Source organism: Cherax quadricarinatus, chromosome 38, assembly GCF_038502225.1.
Source record: "Cherax quadricarinatus isolate ZL_2023a chromosome 38, ASM3850222v1, whole genome shotgun sequence".
Lineage (NCBI taxonomy): Eukaryota > Metazoa > Arthropoda > Malacostraca > Decapoda > Parastacidae > Cherax > Cherax quadricarinatus.
The window spans coordinates 9,384,669-9,406,093 of NC_091329.1; the positions used below are offsets into that span (position 1 = coordinate 9,384,669).

The 21,425-nt window shown below is 39.9% G+C and overlaps 1 protein-coding gene across 4 annotated transcripts in view; it reads left to right on the forward strand.

The window, feature by feature from the left end:
• The first annotated feature begins 2,083 nt into the window (after positions 1–2,083).
• The window catches only part of wb (wing blister), a 375,780-nt gene continuing 356,438 nt past the window's right edge, over positions 2,084–21,425 (forward strand). For all 4 annotated transcript variants that reach the window (XM_070092086.1, XM_070092087.1, XM_070092088.1 and 1 more), the window contains exon 1: positions 2,084–2,250. In XM_070092086.1, the coding sequence (XP_069948187.1) occupies positions 2,187–2,250 (64 nt within the window). In that variant the 5' untranslated portion in view covers positions 2,084–2,186. The remainder of the gene's footprint in view (positions 2,251–21,425) is intronic.

Sequence of the window (21,425 nt, forward strand, 5' to 3'; positions counted from 1 at the left end):
CACGTGTTATTATGTGGTTAAGTCTTGGTTTCTGTACCGGCATCTCAGTTACTCATAAACAGTTATATTAAATTCCTGGTCTCATGGGCCATAGAGTATTATTTAAACTCTGTATGGAATTTCTCGTTTCACATTCCAACCTCTCTCATACTGAAGAGGTATTTCCTAGTGTCTCTTAACTCATTTACAGCTTTCGCTCTCATATATGCCATCTTCCCCAGTCTTTAAATTTTAAAGATTTATTATTCCCATTTGAGTCCCAAGTATCTTGTACATCATGATCATGGCCTGGTTTTCCTATCTCGTGTTGTAAAATTGAATTTCTTATATTTCTTCAGAGGACATTCCTCTTGGCTACAGGAAAATTCTTGTAGTGGTTTTCTAGACTCTGGTTTCCGTAAATGTCTGATCAGGATTGGACTCCACGCCGGTCTTCATACTCCGACATATTTCGCATACAGGGTCCTAAATGACTTTGTCAAGGTTTTTAAATTCCGTTCATAAATTAGCCACAAGAGTAAACATCCACTGCTGTCCGACCCTCTCATGCCTCACCCCTGTGCCTAACCCACCCAACTCCCAGCGCCACCCCATCTGTAGAGGGTACTTCTCCCCTAACCCACGATGTCAGCGATGGTACTGCAGCCGCAGGGAGTGCCGGGCTCACAGGAACTTCCACTACAGGGACAGCATCATGGAGTTCGACCGCGAGGCAGCTGCCAGGTGTGCCACAGGCAGTGTGTACTCAGTTCCTCTTCAACATCCGTACACACGAGGGCCTGGGATCTTCTACTTGGCGTCCACCAGGACGCTGACATGTCCCTAGGGCAGCTCTCCATCGGGCTGCTAACGGAGTCACTGGCTTCTTCCTTGGGGAGGGTCGATGGTGCTCGTGCAAGCAGCAGATCCCTGGGCAACTTGCTGCTGTTTCCTGTCTACCGAGGAGAGACAGGCACCTATCTGTTGTTGGGGCAATGGATGAATTCCCTACTATGTTTGTTAACTTCATTTTGTAATTCATTACCTTTGAAACTTTCTACCGATCTCATTACCTTTGTAACTTGGTCATGATTATGACCAGATCTAGTTTTCTCAGCTATCAAAACTTTTTCCCTGATTGTCGTAACCTTGCACTTACTGGGAATGAATATTTATAGAAACTTGTCTGGCCAGTCCTACAGTCTATCTGTCTTTTTGTAGCCTTCCCCAGTCTCTGAGATTTAGTATCAATTTTAGCTTTATATTGTTCATAAACAGGGTTGCATACAACTGTCAGGGATGGCTTTTACATACATCTGTAATGGTGTCTCGTTCTTCAGTTTCAAGTATTTATATTGTTGTAAGTACTTAATACTCCACTGGCAAAAGAAATGTTTGAATTAAGACTCGGAAAATAATTGAACTTGTGCCAGTTCTGCATAATGAAATAGCTCCTTGCGAGAACGAGAGGCATGGTAGACAGTGAAGTCTCAGTGAAAACCAGAGGTGTACCAAGTACATTAAGAGGAATAAGTTTCAGTACCGTGCATGGAACAATTCACAACTAATCAAACAAATTATACGACGTTTCGGTCCGTCCTGGATCATTATCAAGTTGCGATAGGGTAACTGTTGGCGTAGGTACAGAAGCCTTTTACAAATCCTTCTTTCAAATATAAGGGAAATTACCAACAGACCCATTAATATCTGAAAAAGGAAAATTTGATAAATTTGTGTGTTCGCTCAGCCGGACAGTTTGGCTGATCTTGCTATCAGTCAGAGAGACATGGTCAGAGACCGGAGAGTGGGGGTAATAATTCATGACAGTAGTACTTCCAGGTAAATGTATACAAGTGTTCAGCAGAATAAAAAGTTTGAACACGAGTAAACTATTCATACGTTTACTGAGGAATGGCTTGATCCAGCAGTGGAGTGACAAATTGGAAAAATTATATGTGATGCCGAGAAAGTCTGCATCAAAGCGTATTTGCATGTGATGCGTACATATATTAAGGTATACTGGTTAGTAAGTTTATCTTCGGGTAGATGGCGTGGAAGGGGCAGGGCGCTAGCATCATACCCAACTAGTCACTCAGTTGTGTTTGGGCAGTGAGCAGGTAGGGACGCAACGCTTCTCTTTTTCACACACCTTGAGTGACTCTTTCCAGTATTTTTGACGTTATGAAGAGAATTTGAGACCTTAGACAATGTTTTACCTCCTCCTTGGGACTCTCTTCCTGTGGGTCTCCTGTGCGGCTCAACATAGACCAGGTAGGTAATAATATACTGTATACGTGAACTGTATTTACATAGAATAAAAATCTAGTCTGTTTACAAAATGTAATTAATGCCAATCTGTTTTGGCATTGGTAAGTTAATATAATAACAGAAGAGTAGTTACTCGTGCTAGGGATCGTCGCCCCCTCCGCTCGATATTAATGAGGCTTCTTAAATTTGAAAGGAAATATTAAAGGTATAAGAATTACAAAGAAACAAGAAAAGTAAAGATAAGTGTATGCCGAATGAAGGTATGTTTTTTTAAGATTTCTGTCGTCTTTAAAGTGTTCGTAAGAGAAAGAAAAGACCAGCAATCCCGCAAGAGTGCAAAACGTTTAACAAGTTTTTCATGGTTAACCTCCAAGAAGATATAAACCAAGTTTTCCAGGTCAACGGAAAACAGTATGATGCTCAATGAAGACAAATTTTGCGTTATGGAATACTAGAGGAGATAATAAATAGAACTGAGTATACAACAGACTGATCATACAATAGAGCGGAAAAGTAATGAGGGACCTGGGAGTAGTATGTCTAAGGATCTCACTTTCAAGGATCACAACAGTGCCACGATCACAACTGCAAAGAAAATGATAGGACGGATAATGAGAATGTTGAAAACAAAGAAATACCAAGCCAATGATGATTCTTTTCAAATCACTTCACTAGGCTGAAATATTGCTGTACATTAACATATCCGTTCAAAGCAGGTGAAATTACAGATATAGTGTACAGAGAACCTTTACTGCACATATAAGTTCTATCAAACACCTTAACTACTGGGAACGCTTGGAAGCACTCGAATTGTACTCGCTGGAACGCAAGCGAGAGATATTATAATCTATACTTGGAAAATCCTAGAAGAAATGGTCCCGAATCTGCACACACAAATCACTCCCTACGAAAGTAAAAGACTGTGCAGGCGGTGCAAAATACCCCCAATGAAAAGTAGCGGCGCCATTGGTACACCAAGAGAAAACACCGTAAGTGTCCGGTGCCCAACACTGTTCAACAACCTCCCACCAAGCATAAGGGGAATTACCAATAGGCCCCTGGCTGCCTTCAAGAGGGAGCTGAACAGATACTTAAGTCGGGGCCGGATCAACCGGGCTGTGGTTCGTATGTTAGACTACTTGTGGCCAGCAATAACAGCCTGGTTGATCAGGCCCTGATCCACCGGGAGGCCTGGTCGTGGACTGGGCCGGGGGGGGCGCACCACCTGCCTCCAGGTAGGCAGGTAGTACGTAAATAACTCCCAAGGTGGCTGCACTATACAATTTATTATTTTTAGCGAAGCAAACAGCAGTAGGCCTGTTAAATCGTTGTTTTTCACCTGTGTGTATTTATAATAACTATGTACTAAATGGAAGCTTTAGAAATTTACAAAGCGATCCCAAAATCTTGTATTTAACCTATATATCACTCTAGCATGGACTTTAGAAAGTAGTCATATTCCTGAATTTTGGACCGTCGAAGGCTGGAGAGCATCTCAAGAAGGTGAGGTTTGGGAGGGACAGGCACCTCGTGAGTAGGTAGAAGGCAACATGTGTATCAGTCTCTCTCGTCCTGCCTTCCATCATCTTGTGGTCCGAGATTTTTTTTTCTAGGGGATCAGATCAGCGAGTGGCATTGAACCCAAGAGGAGCTCCAAGGACTGTTATTGGCAAGATCAGTGACTCGTGCTTCTGGCAGAGCAGCATTAATATCCTCAATGAATGCCAGATTATCTGATACACGGAAGGTAGTGCTAACCAGGGAAGTGGAAAATATTGAGCTGAAGTTAAAGGACTCATACAGGATCCAGGAGAATCAAGAGGAGCTAAAAGCGATTAATGAAATTGAAAGAAATTCGAAATATTTCTTCTCATACGCCAAAAACAAGTCAAAAACCACTTCTAGTATAGGGCCCCTGCTCAGACAAGATGGATCGTACACTGACGACAACAAAGAAATGAGCGAGATACTGAAATTGCAGCATGACTCAGTGTTCATCGAGCCACTAACCAGTTTAAAGATAGACGATCCAAACAATTTTTTCATGAATGAGCCTCGAAACCCTGCCAATGTAGGCCAGATTTATGGCATAACTTTAACTCCACTAGACTTTGAGAAAGCCATCGACGACATGCCCATGCACTCAGCCCCAGGCCCAGACTCGTGGAACTCGGTGTTTATTAAAAACTGCAAGAAACCCCTCTCACGGGCCCTAAGTATGCTATGGAGAAGGAGCTTAGACACAGGCGAGATTCCACAGTCACTAAAAACAACAGATATAGCCCCACTCCATAAAGCTGGTGTGATGTAGTTCAGCTGGGCTTGTGAGGTCTCTTGGGAGACCTAATTTAACCAATTATATGGTCACACCTTGCCTTGGCAAACGTCTGTAGCCACGCCCACGTCTGAGGTCTTTTGTTCTTTACGGCGTCAGACCTAGGCGTCAGGTCGTACACGTGGTTGTGGAGGGTGCTTGGACCACCATAAAAGCCCAAGGAAGAGTTGAGTAGAGAGATTCGAGCGGAGCTGCTGCTGGGGTGCAGAGCTCCTGAGCAGAGATTCGTGCGGAGCTGCTGCTGGGGTGCAGAGCTCCTGAGCAGAGACTTCGAGCGGAGCTGCTGCTGGGGTGTAGGGCTCGGGAGAAGGCTGCTGAAGTCTCTGGAGGAGACTGTTGGAGGCATTGGGCAGAGTACTGGCTTGGCGCAGTACTCGTGCTGTGTAGGTCTTGGGACCTGTGGCTTAGTTCCTGTAGTGAACTGTCCTCTGTACTATTTGTAAGTTACATTCATTTTGGTCAAGTTGATTGTTTTCCCTGTCTCACTGCTTATGTGTACCACCCCATTTATCTAAACCACAATAATGTTCTCCTGTTCCCAAATATATTATTGTACAAAGACTTAATAATAAACTGTGTTTGAGTAGAATAGTAATATTCACTGCCCACCGTTATTTATTCTTTTTTCTTATATTTTATTATGTTTATATGAGTGAAGAATGGGCGAGGCACATGTTAGTGAGTAGTGTAGAGTTAATGAGAGTGTCGTGGTGGTCACCACTGACCTGTCATTACCTACCTACCTCCGCTAATCATCTCACTCCTACCACCTCGCCTGCCTCTCCCCTGCCTACATAATCCCTTACTCCCATATTCCCCACTTATATCCTATTCAATCATTACCCCCCTACATGACACTGGCAGCAAAGCAGTAGCTAAGAACTATAGACCAATAGCTTTAACGTCCCACATCATAAAAATCTTCGAAAGAGTTCTAAGAAGCAGGATAGCAAACCACCTAAACTCCCAAAAATTGCACAACCCAGGGCAACATGGTTTCAGAGCAGGTCGCTCATGCCTTTCGCAACTGCTTGACCACTATGATATATGGTCCTAGATGCACTGGAAAACAAACAGAATGCGGATGTAGTATACACAGACTTTGCAAAAGCCTTTGACAAGTGCGACCATGGTGTAATAGCACACAAAATGCGTGCTAAAGGGATAACCGGCAAAGTAGGTAGATGGATCTTCAACTTTCTAACCAATCGCACACAAAGAGTAGTGGTAAACAGAGTTAAATCAGATGTTGCCTTAGTGAAGAGCTCTGTCCCACAAGGCACAGTACTCGCACCTATCCTGTTCCTTATTCTCATATCAGACATAGACAGAGATGTAAACCACAGCACTGTATCATCTTTTGCAGACGATACTAGGATCTGCATGAGAGTGTCATCCATTGAGGACACGGCAAAGCTCCAAGAAGATATAAACCAAGTTTTCCCAATGGGCAACAGAGAACAATATGATGTTCAATGAAGACAAATTCCAACTACTCCATTATGGAAAACTGGAGGAAATAATAACTAGAACTGAGTATACTACAAACTCCAATCACACAATAGAGAGGAAAAGTAATGTGAAGGACCTGGGTGTGGTAATGTCCGAAAACCTCACCTTCAAGGACCACAACAATGCCACTATCACATCTGCTAGGAAACTGGTAGGATGGATAATGAGAACATTCAAGACAAGAGATGCTAAGCCAATGATGATCCTTTTTAAATCACTTATTCTTTCTAGGCTGGAATACTGCTGTACATTAACATCCCCATTCAAGGCAGGTGAAATTGCAGAGCTAGAGAATGTACAGAGAACCTTTACTGCACGTATAAGTTCCATCAAACACCTTAACTACTGGGAGCGCTTGGAAGCACTTGACTTGTACTCACTAGAGCGCAGGCGAGAGAGAGATATCGTAATCTACACCTGGAAGATTCTGGAGGGACTGGTCCCTAATATGCACACAGCAATCACTCCATACGAAAGCAAAAGACTTGGCAGGCGATGCAACATACCCCCAGTGAAAAGTAGGGGCGTCACTGGTACACAAGAGAAAACACTAAGTGTCCGGGGCGCAAGACTGTTCAACAGCCTCCCACCAGCAATAAGGGGCATTACGGGAAGACCCCTGGTTGTCTTCAAGAGGGAGCTGGACAGATACCTAAAGACGGTGCCGGATCAGCCGGGCTGTGGTTCGTACGTTGGATTACGTGCGGCCAGCAGTAACAGCCTCGTTGATCAGGCCCTGATCCACCGGGAGGCCTGGTCGTGGACCGGGCCGCGGGGACGTTGATCCCCGGAATGTCCTCCAGGTTGGTAGAAACTGCTTCGCATTCGGTAGGGTTTAAAGATAGGCGCAGACTCTCCAATATCTTTTATTTCCTGATGTCCTCATGGAGGGATTACGTAGTGCCAGCCAGGGTACCATTATCCAAAAAACAGATGTTGAGCTCACTGGACAGTGTTTCTTGTGACTTCCTTGATGACCGGACAGAAAAGAAGAGGGGCGAGGGGGTTCACCTTTTGCACACCTTCACACGAGTCAATTTCATGTTCACTCTTCGGTTTAGAAGTAACACGATTGGATGAATGAATAGAGGGAATGAAAACATAGAAACTGCATTGGCAAAATCCCATTTAATCAGGTCTTTTTGATCTGATATCTTATTAATGTATACCGGTATTGCGTGGGTAGCTTCCTTGCACCGCGTTGAACCCATATACTATATATATTATATATATATATATTATATATATATATATTATATATATATATATATTTATATATATATATATATATATATATATATATATATATATATATATATATATATATATATATATATATATATATATATATATATATATATATATATATATATATATATATATATATATATATATATATATATATATATATATATATATATATTGTGTGTGTGCGCCGAATAGTTAAAAGTTGCGATTTTGGCTTTAAGAACGCTCTTCTTGCCGAATAAGGCAAACGAAAATTTGTATATGCAATAATTTCGCAAAAAATCATTCTGAACCTAACGAAAAAAGTTTTTTTGTTCGTTAGGTTCAGAATTATTTTTTTTATGCGAAATTAGTGCACACACAAATTTTCGCTTGCCATATTCGGCAAAAAAAGCGTTACTATATTTAAGCCAAAATAGCAAGTTTTGCCTATTCGGCACTATATATATATATATATATATATATATATATATATATATATATATATATATATATATATATATATATATATATATATATATGTGTGTGTGTGTGTGTGTGTGTGAAACCTAATACATGGTAAGTAACTGAATTAAAAAGAAACAGGGGTCATTACTTGAAGAAAGTTGAAATTACTCCACAAAGTGACGTATCGTCTTAAAAAATATACGAAGCCTTTAGAGCATGTAACCTTACACGGCAGCGCTGTACATGTGTGAGAGATAAAGCCAGGGTATTCAGTGGGCGGTCTGATTTATCTACTAAAGCACCATATATGAAGCGCAAAACTCGTGTGGGTTATTCAGCCCAAGGAGTGATTTAGGCTCGATTCATCGTCCGCGTGCTCGATACAGATATTCTACTCCTACAGCCAGTCCACCCTAGAGATAACTAAAAGAGGGATTAAAATTTAAAACCATTTTCTTTTTCGTAAGGCAGAATGGTCTCAGAGTGATTCACGAAATCGTAACAACACGATTGCAAACAAACCACGGTATGGGTGGGGGTTAGAACCCATGGCAAGTGAGTCTTCAAACTCCAGGCCAGTGGAGTTTTACGATTCACTTGCCATGGTTTCTAACCCCACCCGTATCGTGGTTTAGTCGCAGACTGATAGGTTAAAATTCTGCTTTATCCAAGTCACAAGATGTAACTTAATAATAAACGAGTTCATTTATGAGCTTGTTTAAAGTTAATTTTTCCGCCCCTGCGAAATGCTTTTCTAAAAAACTGTTCTGATTGAAATTTTACTTTAAACGTAGATTTTTTATGATTGTTTTTAGGATAACTTTAATATTGTTTCGTTTTAACTGTTTAATATGATGGGAACACATTCTGGATGTCACATGATTTCCCATCGTACTATTATTTTATAATAGTCTTAACTAAAGTTTTTCATTGTACCATAAATTATCAAGAAAACCCTTCCATTACACCCATGCCTCCCAGCAGTATAAATTATGTTTTCGTGCATACCTTGGTGTATGCATATACTGAAGTGTTGATATATATCCAACGTTACTTACGATGATATTTTGTCTGAATTATTAATGATATATTAATGTGGAAATCCAAAACAAGTATTGATCATCCAGCACCTGAGAATGGGATGGAATCGGGTTCAATCCAAGGCATGGATGAAGATCCCCTCACTCCTCATAAGGGCACTTCCCTGGAGGGGAATGTGTTTGGAGAGTGGCAGCAGTGCACGTTGTGGTTAGGGTGCGTGCTAGGCAGTTACAAAGGTATTTTGCATGGTCATTAAATCTATTTTTGCATAGTTATGCGATAGTGAAACTCCTCTTGCCCTTGCCAATGTTACTTCAACATTTTCTGCTTTGTTTATCACAGTGGGTTATACATTAGATCTGACCAGACTTGAACTGCATTTCTATGACACTGAAATATATTGGTTAATTCTGTTTCAGTATTATTTGTAATACTTTACACAGAATTAGATAATCTGTATATATTGGTTTGTTCAAGTACGATATGTAGTCATTGGCATCATGGATGAGATATGGACACTTGGTCCGGCTTCACAAGTATGAGCAAAATAGGTAGGATGAGTGAGAGGGGTCGTTGCTCCAGCCTATCTGTAGTTGAGGGAGTGGCTAGATAATTTACCAGCCAGAGGTTACTGTTTAATCCTCAGGGTTGTCAGCCCCATCAGGTGGCGGGTGTGGATGTTGGAGTAGTGGAGAAGAACTAGCAAGTCTTCATCATCAACTCGCTGATCTGATGAACAGGACAAGAGCGTGTGTGCTGAACCGCAACAGCCAACCGCTTCGGTAATGGAATTGTACCGCAATAATGTTAATGTTGTATACATTGGATGTGTGTAAAACAGTACACTTTTCAGTAAGCTTAGTGTTAATTTATGTATAAATCTCAGAGTATTGACAGGTAGAGAGCTCATGATATACATAATGTTATATACTTTGTATGTTTGCGAAGGCTGGTCACCGGCCGCGGGGGCGTTGACCCCCGGAATACCCTCCAGGTAAGTAGATATGCAGTCTTATTAATAAACAGTACGTTCATGTGCATAGTGAAACTAGTACGAAAGTAAAATGCCTTTTGTACTATTAGTACTTGAAACTAGAGTACCAAATGTTCGAAGAAAATTCAATTAGTATATTTCTTCCATAATTATTCGACCTTATTGTAAAATATATTTGTTATATTAGTTTTTATAAGCAACTATTTATATCCAATAAAATTAATGCAGTTAAAGTTTTTACTAATACTAAAATGTAAGAAAACTGTCAAGAGGTTGATTAAAATTGATGAATTAATCTTATCTTTATAATACTTCATTTCCCTGGAAGTATCGTTCCTACATATATTATGTTTTCACTGTTGTCCCGCAGAAAATAAAAAAAAAATGTTACATTTAAATGGTATATATGATAGAAACTGTATCGTTCATTCGACAACGTTAAATCACTTGCCAAATATTTTGCTAAAAAAAAAGTCAAGTAGTAGTAGTAGTAATAATAATTTACGTTAATAATGTGGAATAACATGAAGGAAGAGACCAGTACCCAAGAAACGTGCCTCGCCATTATCAAAAATAAAAGCTACTATTATTTATGACTTTATTGTTGCTTCAGCTTTTTGGAATAATCCAGCTTCAGAATATTAAAAAGAAATTGACTTAACCATGTAAACAGAATTTTGCTGTTGATGGATCGAGCACTCACCGCTGTGCGAGGCTCGCCTAGCGTTATCGCTGATTGAGGTATAGCGAGCCTCTGCAGGTGCTCTGTGACTTAGGTATTTCCATGGTATGATGGCGATATGTGGCTGAGTTTACTAAGGATAGCTACGCCTTGGATCACATCGGAAGCCTAAAAAGAACTTTGGGGATAACTGGGTTACAGTTTTTTTAAAGACGCATTGTAACCCATCCTCCTACATTAACTTTTATTTAACTGTCGCTCGAGACCGGTAGTGATTGTATACGCCATTCTCATTTTAAAGTCATTTTTTGACACTTTGGTTAAAGGTTAAATGTTTTCGAATTTTCTCAAAATCGTGTTTTCTTTAAGTTTGGTTAGGTTACATAAACGTAAGAAGACATTTAATCACAAATAACAAATTAGAAAAAAAAAAACAGCCCACGTGAGACACGTGGCAACGGGGTAGAATGTTACTGTCGTTTTCCCAAGTCTTCCAGGTGCTTCCCTGTTTTATGTTCGTGAATTAAAATATCTTGCTATTATGCTGCGTTGAAATTATTGGTGTTTATCTTAATAATATATGGTTAATTGCTGTCACCTTTATCGAAACTGCACGTGTAGATAACTTGACTTAAACATATAAAGTAAAAATAACGTTGGTGTTAAGAGGACAAGTTATGAGTAGCCGGTGGTTCTATGATACGCCATACCAACAGCCCCTCAGACGTACCCATGCTAGACTTGGGGATTTTATTGGGAGGGTGATGTACCCCTGCTAGGCTTAGGGAATTTACTGGTAGGGTGACGTACCCATGCTAGACTTTGGGATTTTACTGGTAGGCGGTTTCGTACGTGGCCTTTCGTAAAGAACTCTTCTTCTTTAATTAAACATTGTCATCAGTTAAGACGGTCATCGTGGTGTTAATTTTTTTTTATACTTCGGTGATTAATGTAGCCACATTAAATTTTGAAAGCGTTAAATAATTGTGTTACCCTAAAAAGAAAATTGAGTAGCATGTAGAATGGATAGGTTTGTACGGGGGATGGGTTGTGGTTAAAGTTGGGGTTGGGCCGTGGAGTGGAGTGAAGGTGAGGAATGACCACTAAGCAGACCCATTCTTGTGAAAGACCGTAAAGATGCGACGACAGGGAGACAAATGGATGTGTTAACATAAAAAGGTAAGGAATGGGTAGCACACTGGGAGGCCGGATGGTCAAATGTTCAGGTTTGTGGAACCAATTTTAGTATGTTTTCGCTTTTTTTCCTGACTGGGGAAAAAATCTAACGACTATTAAGAATGAGTAACGCTACACAAGAAATTAGCTTTGCGCAAAATAGAATCTAAAATAACGACCAGCCGGACTGTGGTTCTTATGTTGGATTGCGTGCGGCTAGCAGTAATAGCCTGGTTAATCAGGCCTTGATCCACCGGGAGGCCTGGCCGAGGACCCCGCCGCGAGGGGACGTTGACCCCCGGAACAACCTCCACGTAGATAATTATAATAAAATTACACTTTGAGATAAATAGACACATGCACTGATCAAGGCTTTAAGGAAACGTTTCGCCACCTCTCTGCTACAGTCTAATTTAGGACTATCTACCTACCTACCTACCTACCTGCAGTCTACCTGGAGGTTGTCCGGGGGTCAACGCCCCGGCGTCCTGGCTCATGAAAAGACCTGGTGGTTCATTGCCTGATAAATTGAAAATAATCTTATTAGTGCTGCTTGTTTTTTGCCTGTAACTTGTCGGTATCCACCAGTTTCGTCCACTCAGTATATGGTATCACTCTATCAGTTCCACCTACACTTCGAGACGTTTCGACCTTATTTTTTATATATATTTAATCGAACCTATCGGTATAAGCACTTTCTTATTGGGTTGAGTCTTTATAATTCAAGCTTAGCAAGACTAATCTTGAAGGAACTTCCGGAGACATACCTGTAGTCAGTTCCGGAGGTCACTGTCCCCGCAGCCCGGTTTTAGACTAGGCCTCCTTGTTGCTGACCTGATTTATCAGCCTGTTTGTGCCCGCCGCACAGCCCGATGTATGCATCACATACCTGCTGATCAGAAACTAGTTTAAGAAACCTGTCGAGTTCCCTCCTCACAGTTATACAAACAAACACGGGGCTGTTCTTGAAGTTGACTCGCTTAACTTTGTTAGTCAGGTGTGCACCAGCAAGCTGAACGGTTTTGTATACAGTATATTCAAGTATATGTAGCGTTGGTGCAATTATGTTATTTTTACCTCTTTATAGCTACAAGATCAGAGTTATGCTCTTGGTTATCTTGATGGGTTTAGCGCTTAGTTATCATTATAATAATATGCTCGTAGTTCCCTTTTTATGATGAATATATATATATATATATATATATATATATATATATATATATATATATATATATATATATATATATATATATATATATATATATGGTTCAGAGAACCGGGAAGTTGATGAATGAGACACCTGTGCAACATTTGGGTGTCTTTGTTGTTTAAATGTTTCACCAACCAGTGGCTTCCTTAGTCCAGTGGTTGTTGCACTTATTACCACTTTTGTCAATTTACTCTAGTCTTCTGTCACCTTATTTGTTAAGAAAAGCCCCTAATATCCATTCGGTCACGGACCGGGCCGCGGGGGCGTTTACCCCCCGAAACCCCCTCCAGGTAAACTCCAGATATGTGGCCGCTTCCTATTCCCGTTAAGATACTATACTATTTTTTTCCCATTTTCATACTATTTTATAACCTTATATATTAACCTTATAGAATAACCTTATATAATAACCTTATATAATCAGTTTTATTCATTGTACATCTTCCTATGATTACCTGTATCAAGAAGTGCTGTAATTAAAGGAATCGCTAAACCCGTAGGGAGTTCATATAGTCAATGGGCAATGGGAGCCAATATAGGTTCTATCCAGTCTCTGGCATTGTATTAATTTCCAATTTATCTATATAATTTTATTATAACGTTTAATGTAATTTTCCCAGTTGAGTATTTTCTTTGTACAACTTCTTAGCAGAACTTCTTTTAAGCAGATTTCCTGTTTCACCGTTTCTTCATTTATGAACAATGATCCATAAAATATATTGCATACTGATATATCGTATTCGAGAAGTATTTAATTAACAACATGAGAACTATGATTACACAGGCGGGTGAACAAAAAGCTGCAAATTGAACTAAAGGATTTCCAAGCAAGAATTGCAGAAATGAATGTTGAAAAGATTGTTATAAATACATATCGCAAGATGAAATAATTTTCATTTCTTGTTCCTTGAGGAGGCTTCAGTAGAGAGCCGCTTAGCGACCACATAAGATCGAGTTTACAAGTAACCGGTATACGTCTTAAGGGATAAAGTATGAGACAGATCTTCATAGTTTTGTTATTATGTCTTTTCGAATACTCTAATTTTATTAGAGCGACCTTTAATGATCGGTTTTATAAGTTATTTAACAAGTAGGTGGCTGTGTATGACGACCAGGCAAGCATTCCTAAGCTGTCTAGGATTCACTCCGCGCTTACCTGACCAGAATAATAAGTGTGGGTAGGTCCTAGTATGCCCTTACCCCTTTCATTGCTCATACTGTACTTTCCCATTAATCTTTCTTCACAGGAACTGCCCATTTATTTGTTATGTTTCACATATGATTGTTTTATGAAAATATTGCAGCAGGGTTCAAAGGGGTGTATTCTCAATTTCATGTACCAAGATCACCAAAATTTATGTGCGTAAATTCAATGACAATCTTGTTCACATTTATTCGACCGTAATCTTCTTGTTTACTAAATCACTTATACCTCTGGCTGTCTTCAAGAGGGAACTTGACAGATTATTCACAGTTCCTGATCAGCCGGTTTGTGTTGTGTGTGTGTGTGTTAGTTACCATTTTGTCATAGGCACATGTCGATTAGACACTAGGCCTGTTGTATATGAGTACGTGTGTGTGTGTGTGTGTGTGTGTGTGTGTGTGTGTGTGTGTGTGTGTGTGTGTGTGTGTGTGTGGTAGTGTGTGTGGTAGTGTGTGTGGTAGTGTGTGTGGTAGTGTGTGTGGTAGTGTGTGTGGTAGTGTGTGTGTGTGTGTGTGTGTGTGTGTGTGTGTGTGTGTGTGTGTGTGTGTGTGTGTGCGTGCGCGTGCGAGAGAGAAAGAGAGAGCACAATAGGATCACAATAAACAAGTGAAATCACAATATGCAAAATAACCAGTGAAAAAATAATTATAAGTACTTTGGTGATAGAAGATTTACAAAACCTCACATATGAGGCCTGGTCTCAGACCGGGCCGCGGGGGCGTTGACCCCCGGAACTCTCTCCAGGTAAACTCCAGGTATGACCCAACACGCTGAGCGTGGGTGTGTGGTGTAGTCCTATTATTTTTACCATTCCATAATAATGTAAGAAATCATGAAAGCGCTTGGAATTTCACTATTTTTTCACTGGTTATTTCTCTCTCTCTCTCTCTCTCTCTCTCTCTCTCTCTCTCTCTCTCTCTCTCTCTCTCTCTCTCTCTCTCTCTCTCTCACATAATTTGGTTTTATAAGTTTAATAATTTGATACCTTGACAGTTTATAATAAATGTGTTGTCAGCGACTTGGTTTTGTGAGTAAGAAACTTTTATTTTCGTACGGTGGCTTTGTTTTGGTAGTTAGTTAGATTTTATACTGTGCGTAGTGTTCTTAGCAGCTGAGTCCTCGTTTTTATCCTCAAATTTGGCTGTGTTCATTTTATTGCCTGTACGTATGATTTTTTTATAGATATTTTTATAAACATTTATGTTCAAAGTACGTCACTAATTCTAAGCTACTGCGTCAAAAAAAAAAAACTCAAGATTCTTTGAATATTAGCTTAAGCCTATGTTACAAACCCTAATGGTTCGCAGGAATTAATTACCACAGTGAATCTTTCACCTTCAGAAGTCTTGTGCGCAATACTTCTGAAGATGTGTGATTTATCACAGGAAAACGAGCATTCAGTGTCTGAACACTTTTTCTTTCAATTAACAGTAATTCATATAGAATTTAGTTACCTGATGTGCAAGTACATAATGTAATCTTGGATGTGTTTGCAGGGGTAGAACCATAGCTTCTGACTCTCCCTTGTATGAATGCTTATCGACCCGCTTTATTCCCTGGCCTCCATGGCCTTATCATAATCTTTGAAAGTGTTTGTAGTGTTACCCATCACCACCAGCACCTCTTCATCTAGTGCGTTTCACTGCACGTTGTTGTATGAAACCCTTTGTGAGTGCTAATGGTGGTGCTAGTTGTATGTATGTGTTGTTGTGTGTGCTGGTGATGGTGCAAGGGCGGGCCTGGCTAACCTCCCGTCTTGCCACTACACACCAGGGCATTATCTAGCCCTGAGGTGGGTCCGGACTAGCCCGCTAACAAAAGCTTTCATATATGCAGGTCGACGTTTGATTTCAGAAATCGTTGTATCTTGAGGAGTTGAAAATTAGTTTTGTTTCCTGGTGAATATTGTCTAGTGACCGCATTACTTTATAGGACAGTTGAAGATGAGTTTACTGCATGTAAACCGACAATATGAAAATGTCATACATTTTGAAGTGGGCATGTTGCTTGTTCTCCAGTCAGATAAAACCGGTACTGATGCGTGCTTGAAGTGGGAAATTTGGAATTAGGAAACTCAAGCTCACGGTACGGATTTCTTCACAGGAAAATTAGTTAAACTTTTTTTCTTATGGTTACCTGTTATCCATTATTATTTCCGGGGATCATCACCCTACCCCCACGGCCCTGATTGTGAAAACCTGTCGAATATTTTCCACATTATATTTTAGCAATACATAAAATTATGAATGTTCGTACATAGAAGGAATGTAAAGGAAACCATTATGCATGTCAGCAATACCCTTGATTTGCCTGTTATATATATATATATATATATATATATATATATATATATATATATATATATATATATATATATATATATATATATATATATATATATATATAATGTCGTGCCGAATAGGCAGAACTTGCGATCTTGGCTTAAATAGCAACGCTCATCTTGCCATATAGGACAAGTGAAAATTTGTGTATGCAATAATTTCGCCAAAATCATTCTGAACCTAACGAAAAAAAATATATTTCACTGTGTTTGTTTAGTATTAAATTATTGTAAACAAATCTAAAATATATTTAGTTGGGTTAGGCTAAAATAAATTGTTCTTGTTATAATAAGGTTAGGTAAGTTTTCTAAGTTGCTTTTGCAGCAAAATTATAATTTTTTACATCAACATTAATGAAAAAATATATCTTTAAACGTATAAGAGAAAATTTTAGAAAGGACTTAATTTTAAATGAGTTCTTGCTAATTGACCAGTTTTACATATTCGGCACGATATATATATATATATATATATATATATATATATATATATATATATATATATATAGGGCAAGTGATAACTATCTAGTTACAGTAGTATCACTTGTTTTAACAGTTTATTACCTATGTTTTAAAAATCATGTGGGTATTTTTCTACACCCTAAAGGGACGGTTTCATAAAGAATATTTCCACCAATCAGGGAACCAGATGCGTATCAGTGTGTGATATATGGAGGGTTACCTGGATTACCTGGAGGTTACCTGGAGGTTATTCCGGGGATCAACGCCCCCGCGGCCCGGTCCATGACCAGGCCTCCCGATGGATCAGGGCCTGATCAACTAGGCTGTTACTGCTGGCCGCACACAGTCCGACGTACGAGCCACAGCCCGGCTGATCCGGCACCGACTTTAGGTATCTGTCCAGCTCTCTCTTGAAGGCAGCCAGGGGTTTATTGGCAATTCCCCTAATGCTTGATGGGAGGCTGTTGAACAGTTTTGGGCCCCGGACACTTATGGTGTTTTCTCTTAGTGTACCAATGGCGCCCCTACTTTTTATTGGCGGCATTTTGCATCGCCTGCCCAGTCTTTTACTTTCGTAGGGAGTGATTTCTGTGTGCAGATTTGGGACCATTCCTTCCAAGATTTTCCAAGTGTAGATTATGATATATCTCTCCCTCCTGCGTTCCAACGAGTACAAGTCAAGTGCTTCCAAGCGTTCCCAGTAGTTAAGGTGCTTGACAGAACTTATACGTGCAGTAAAGGATCTCTGTACACTCTCTAGATCTGCGATTTCACCTGCTTTGTATGGAGATGTTAATGTACAGCAGTATTCCAGCCTAGAGAGAACAAGTGATTTGAAAAGGATCATCATGGGCTTGGCATCTCTCGTTTTGAAAGTTCTCATTATCCATCCTATCATTTTCTTTGCACGTGCGATCGTGGCACTGTTGTGATCCTTGAAAGTGAGATCCTCAGACATTACTACTCCCAGGTCCCTTACATTATTTTTCCGCTCTATTGTATGGCCGGAGTCAGTAGTATACTCTGTTCTAGTTATTATCTCCTCCAGTTTTCCATAACGGAGTAGTTGGAATTTGTCCTCATTGAACATCATATTGTTTACCGTTGCCCACTGGAAAACTTTGTTTATATCTTCTTGGAGGTTAACCGCGTCCTCAGCAGATGACAGCCTCATGCATATATGGATATATTAATATATGGATATATTAATAAGACAATGTGCGGCTTATGGTATTTTATTGAGAAGACTTACCATCCACCAGGAAATATCAAGTCCCCGGGTAAACGATTCGTCTTATCAGTAAGATGCCACAGACCGCATATCTTAATAACATAACCAGATGCGAACAGACTGCTAATTGAACGGATACGGAATTCGGATATGCGCTTTATGAGCATTGAGGTAGATAAGTGGCAGACCATTTGATAACGCACAGAAAAGTTAAGACAGTGGATGAGGTGCCAGAAAGGCCATTTGTTACTTGTCCATATATGGAATGGAGCACATTCCACTTAGCCCCCCAGGAAATATAATAATTGTCCAGTAGGCCTCTCCTTTCTTTTCATGCCATGATCTGTCTTCCCCACCTATTATTTCTGTATTGTCTATATTCTAACTGAAGTCATTGTATAGCCATATTTAGACCATGGTGGGGTTATAACCCATAGAACTGTGTGGGGCTTCGGTTTTATTATGCGGCTGACCCCAGGCCTTTACATGGTTATGCTGTTGTTCATAGTAAAAAAGAAATGAGATTTGCTCGGTCACATTCACTCCTTGATGCGGAAGAAAAATATAAACATTATGAATGTTTAGTTATCAACTTTTCATGACAGAATTCGTTACAATTTTTTGTTTATAAATTTGTTATACCACATTAAAAATAAACTCCACTGCAATATTATTCTTTATTTACATTGTCATTAGATCAAATGTATCATACCGAAAAATTTAACTGTGGTACGTGTCGCCTGCCTAGTAGGCTTTATCCAATATTATAATACAGAGACCTCCATATTAGATTAACAAAGGCTTCCTGCGCAAACTAAACTTCTCTCAGTAAAGATATTCAGGTGTTGTATATGTATCTTAATCAACATATCACATTCAACTGTAATCCGTTAACGAGGGATGATGATGAAGCGTACTGAAACCTTATCTGTGAAACGCCAGCTATTTAAATAAGGAATGTCGTTATCTCTACACTAGTTGTGGTTCATAGATTTAGACAACAATCAGAATAACAGGGTAAGAAGTGCAAGTAGAACTGAGGATGTTAAACTAGAGGCCACTTTGTTTTATGATGATGAGGCAGAGATTTGTAGTATGGAATATATATACGCTGGGAAGAGAAGGGGTAGGCGGCATTGGCAAGTAGGAGCATTAACCACAGATCACAATTTTTGCCCGCAGGGTAATTATTCATCCACAAAATGTATGCGTAAATAAGTCTCATATCATTTATTAAGTAAGGTGCTCAGCTGTTGGCTGACTGTTATGGGTCGTATCCTTTAGGGTAGTAATATTGTATCTTAGTGCTGGGCCTGGAAATAAGTTGAGGTACAGCTCATAGCCTGTAATTTCAGCGAGAAATGTGAAACTTCAAAACGAGAGATTAGCCTTGATGTGCTACTTCCATACTTTGCCCAACCCCCTGCCGTGGAATATATGGTCGATTTGCTTAAAAGGGTTTGTTGCTTGTTACCCTAGTTAGTAACTAATGTTAACGTCGTAATTGTAAGTAGTAGTTTATTTGTTTATTGAAACTTATGCCATTGAGAGCTCTTGATTCAAGGAAATTGATCTGTCAAATTTTATTTCTACCCAATCCCAAAGGCGCTACCCTGGTTTTGATGTTAAGCGTAGTTACACTAGGCTTTCTAGATATATTCTTCAGTGTTTCGCTTCTTTTACTATAATAACGATTCCCAGGTATTGCACCTATGTCTAATTCCTCAGGAGTAGCATTATGAGGTGTTAGGAGGATTGTATCAGAGAATCGCTATTTAGGTGAGGTAGTAATGGCCAGCTGGAGCGGCTGAGTCAGCGGGAAGTTGTGGGTGATAGCAAGGTGTTCGCCCTGCCCTGCGGCGGAAGCCTGGTGGAGGGCGCGCCAGGAGGGTGGAGACACCCCCTCATGACCAAAACTGAACCACTTGGGTGGAGGGGCTGAAGAAGGCTTCAGGAGGACCGCTCACTCCATCCCCATCCTTTCCATCTCCCTCCTCCAATCTTAACTCGCTCCGTTTATTATGAGCCATTGCTTCATTCCTTATAATACTGGCTTTCCAGTTTTTACTATTCTTGTTGTTGCTTCTGTCCGTGTAATATTACCTTTTCTGCCTCGGTTGACTGCTATTACTCTTCTTGTAATAATAGCTCTTTTGGTTCAAACTTTTACAGCTGTTGTTATTCCTGTAATAGCAGCTATCATGTCTCGCACTTACTGCTGTCGTTGTTACAGTGGCTCTCCTGTCTCACTCTTACTGTTGTTACTCTTGTAATAGCTCGCCTGCTGCTTACTTTCCTTTATATCCATGCTGTTAATTTAATTGCCAACTAATTGTGCTCTTGCTATTTATTTGTTTTAGTATAACCTATTACCGCAGCATTGTTGTTAGATGCGTTATATATTTGGCAATGGTTCTAGGATTATCGTCCCGCAGTCAGGCACCGATCAGGCCAAAGTTAGAAGGGAAATATTACGGAATGAGAAATATTAAGAAGCACACAAGAAAGTAAACTAGATACTGAATGCAGGTATAGTTTGTAAGATTTACCTTCTATCTTTAAAAAATTATGAAACGGAAATAAAAAACTAGCAATCCCACCGCCGGAGTGCAAAATATTTAACAGGCTTTTTCCACACTCGGATAAAAAGATAAAAAAAAAGGCGGTAGTACCTCCCAGGATGTTTGCGGTGTACCAAGCTCTGTTGTTTTAAGATTTTTGTCCTCTTACGTTTCCTTCATTATCTGTGCCTCAACTAGTGCCCTTGTTAAGGAACGGAGCAGTAACAACGAGGCAGTGTTTAAGGTGGACACTGAGAGGTCTTCAAGAGGAATATCCAGGTCATATTTCCGGCCGGGACACACCCCCATCATTGACTAGCCTTGTTTAATATCTCCGCTACGGATAATGTAACCTACAAATCAAAGTTGTTGAACTCATGTTGTTAAGTGTAAAGTCTAACTGCAGTGAGGGGCGGAGCGGTGGCTTCTATTAGGCAATCCAAGCTTGGTCAAATTATCGTTGCCTAACAGTCATACAGCAGTAAAACAATGTTGCGTCTAAGCTTGGCTTGTAAATTACATACTTTTATTTATTAAGCAAGGTTTTAACAATAATTCTTAGCACTACTACAATGATAGAAGCACCATACTAATTCTGTAATCTTGGGTATTCGTGACTTTTAATAATAGTATGCTAGCTTGTTGCGGGGCTGCAAGTGATATTCAAATTATTTTGGTGCCATAGCTTTAGGTTAGGTGGGAATTCTGCACTTACACTTGGTGTGTGTGCGTGA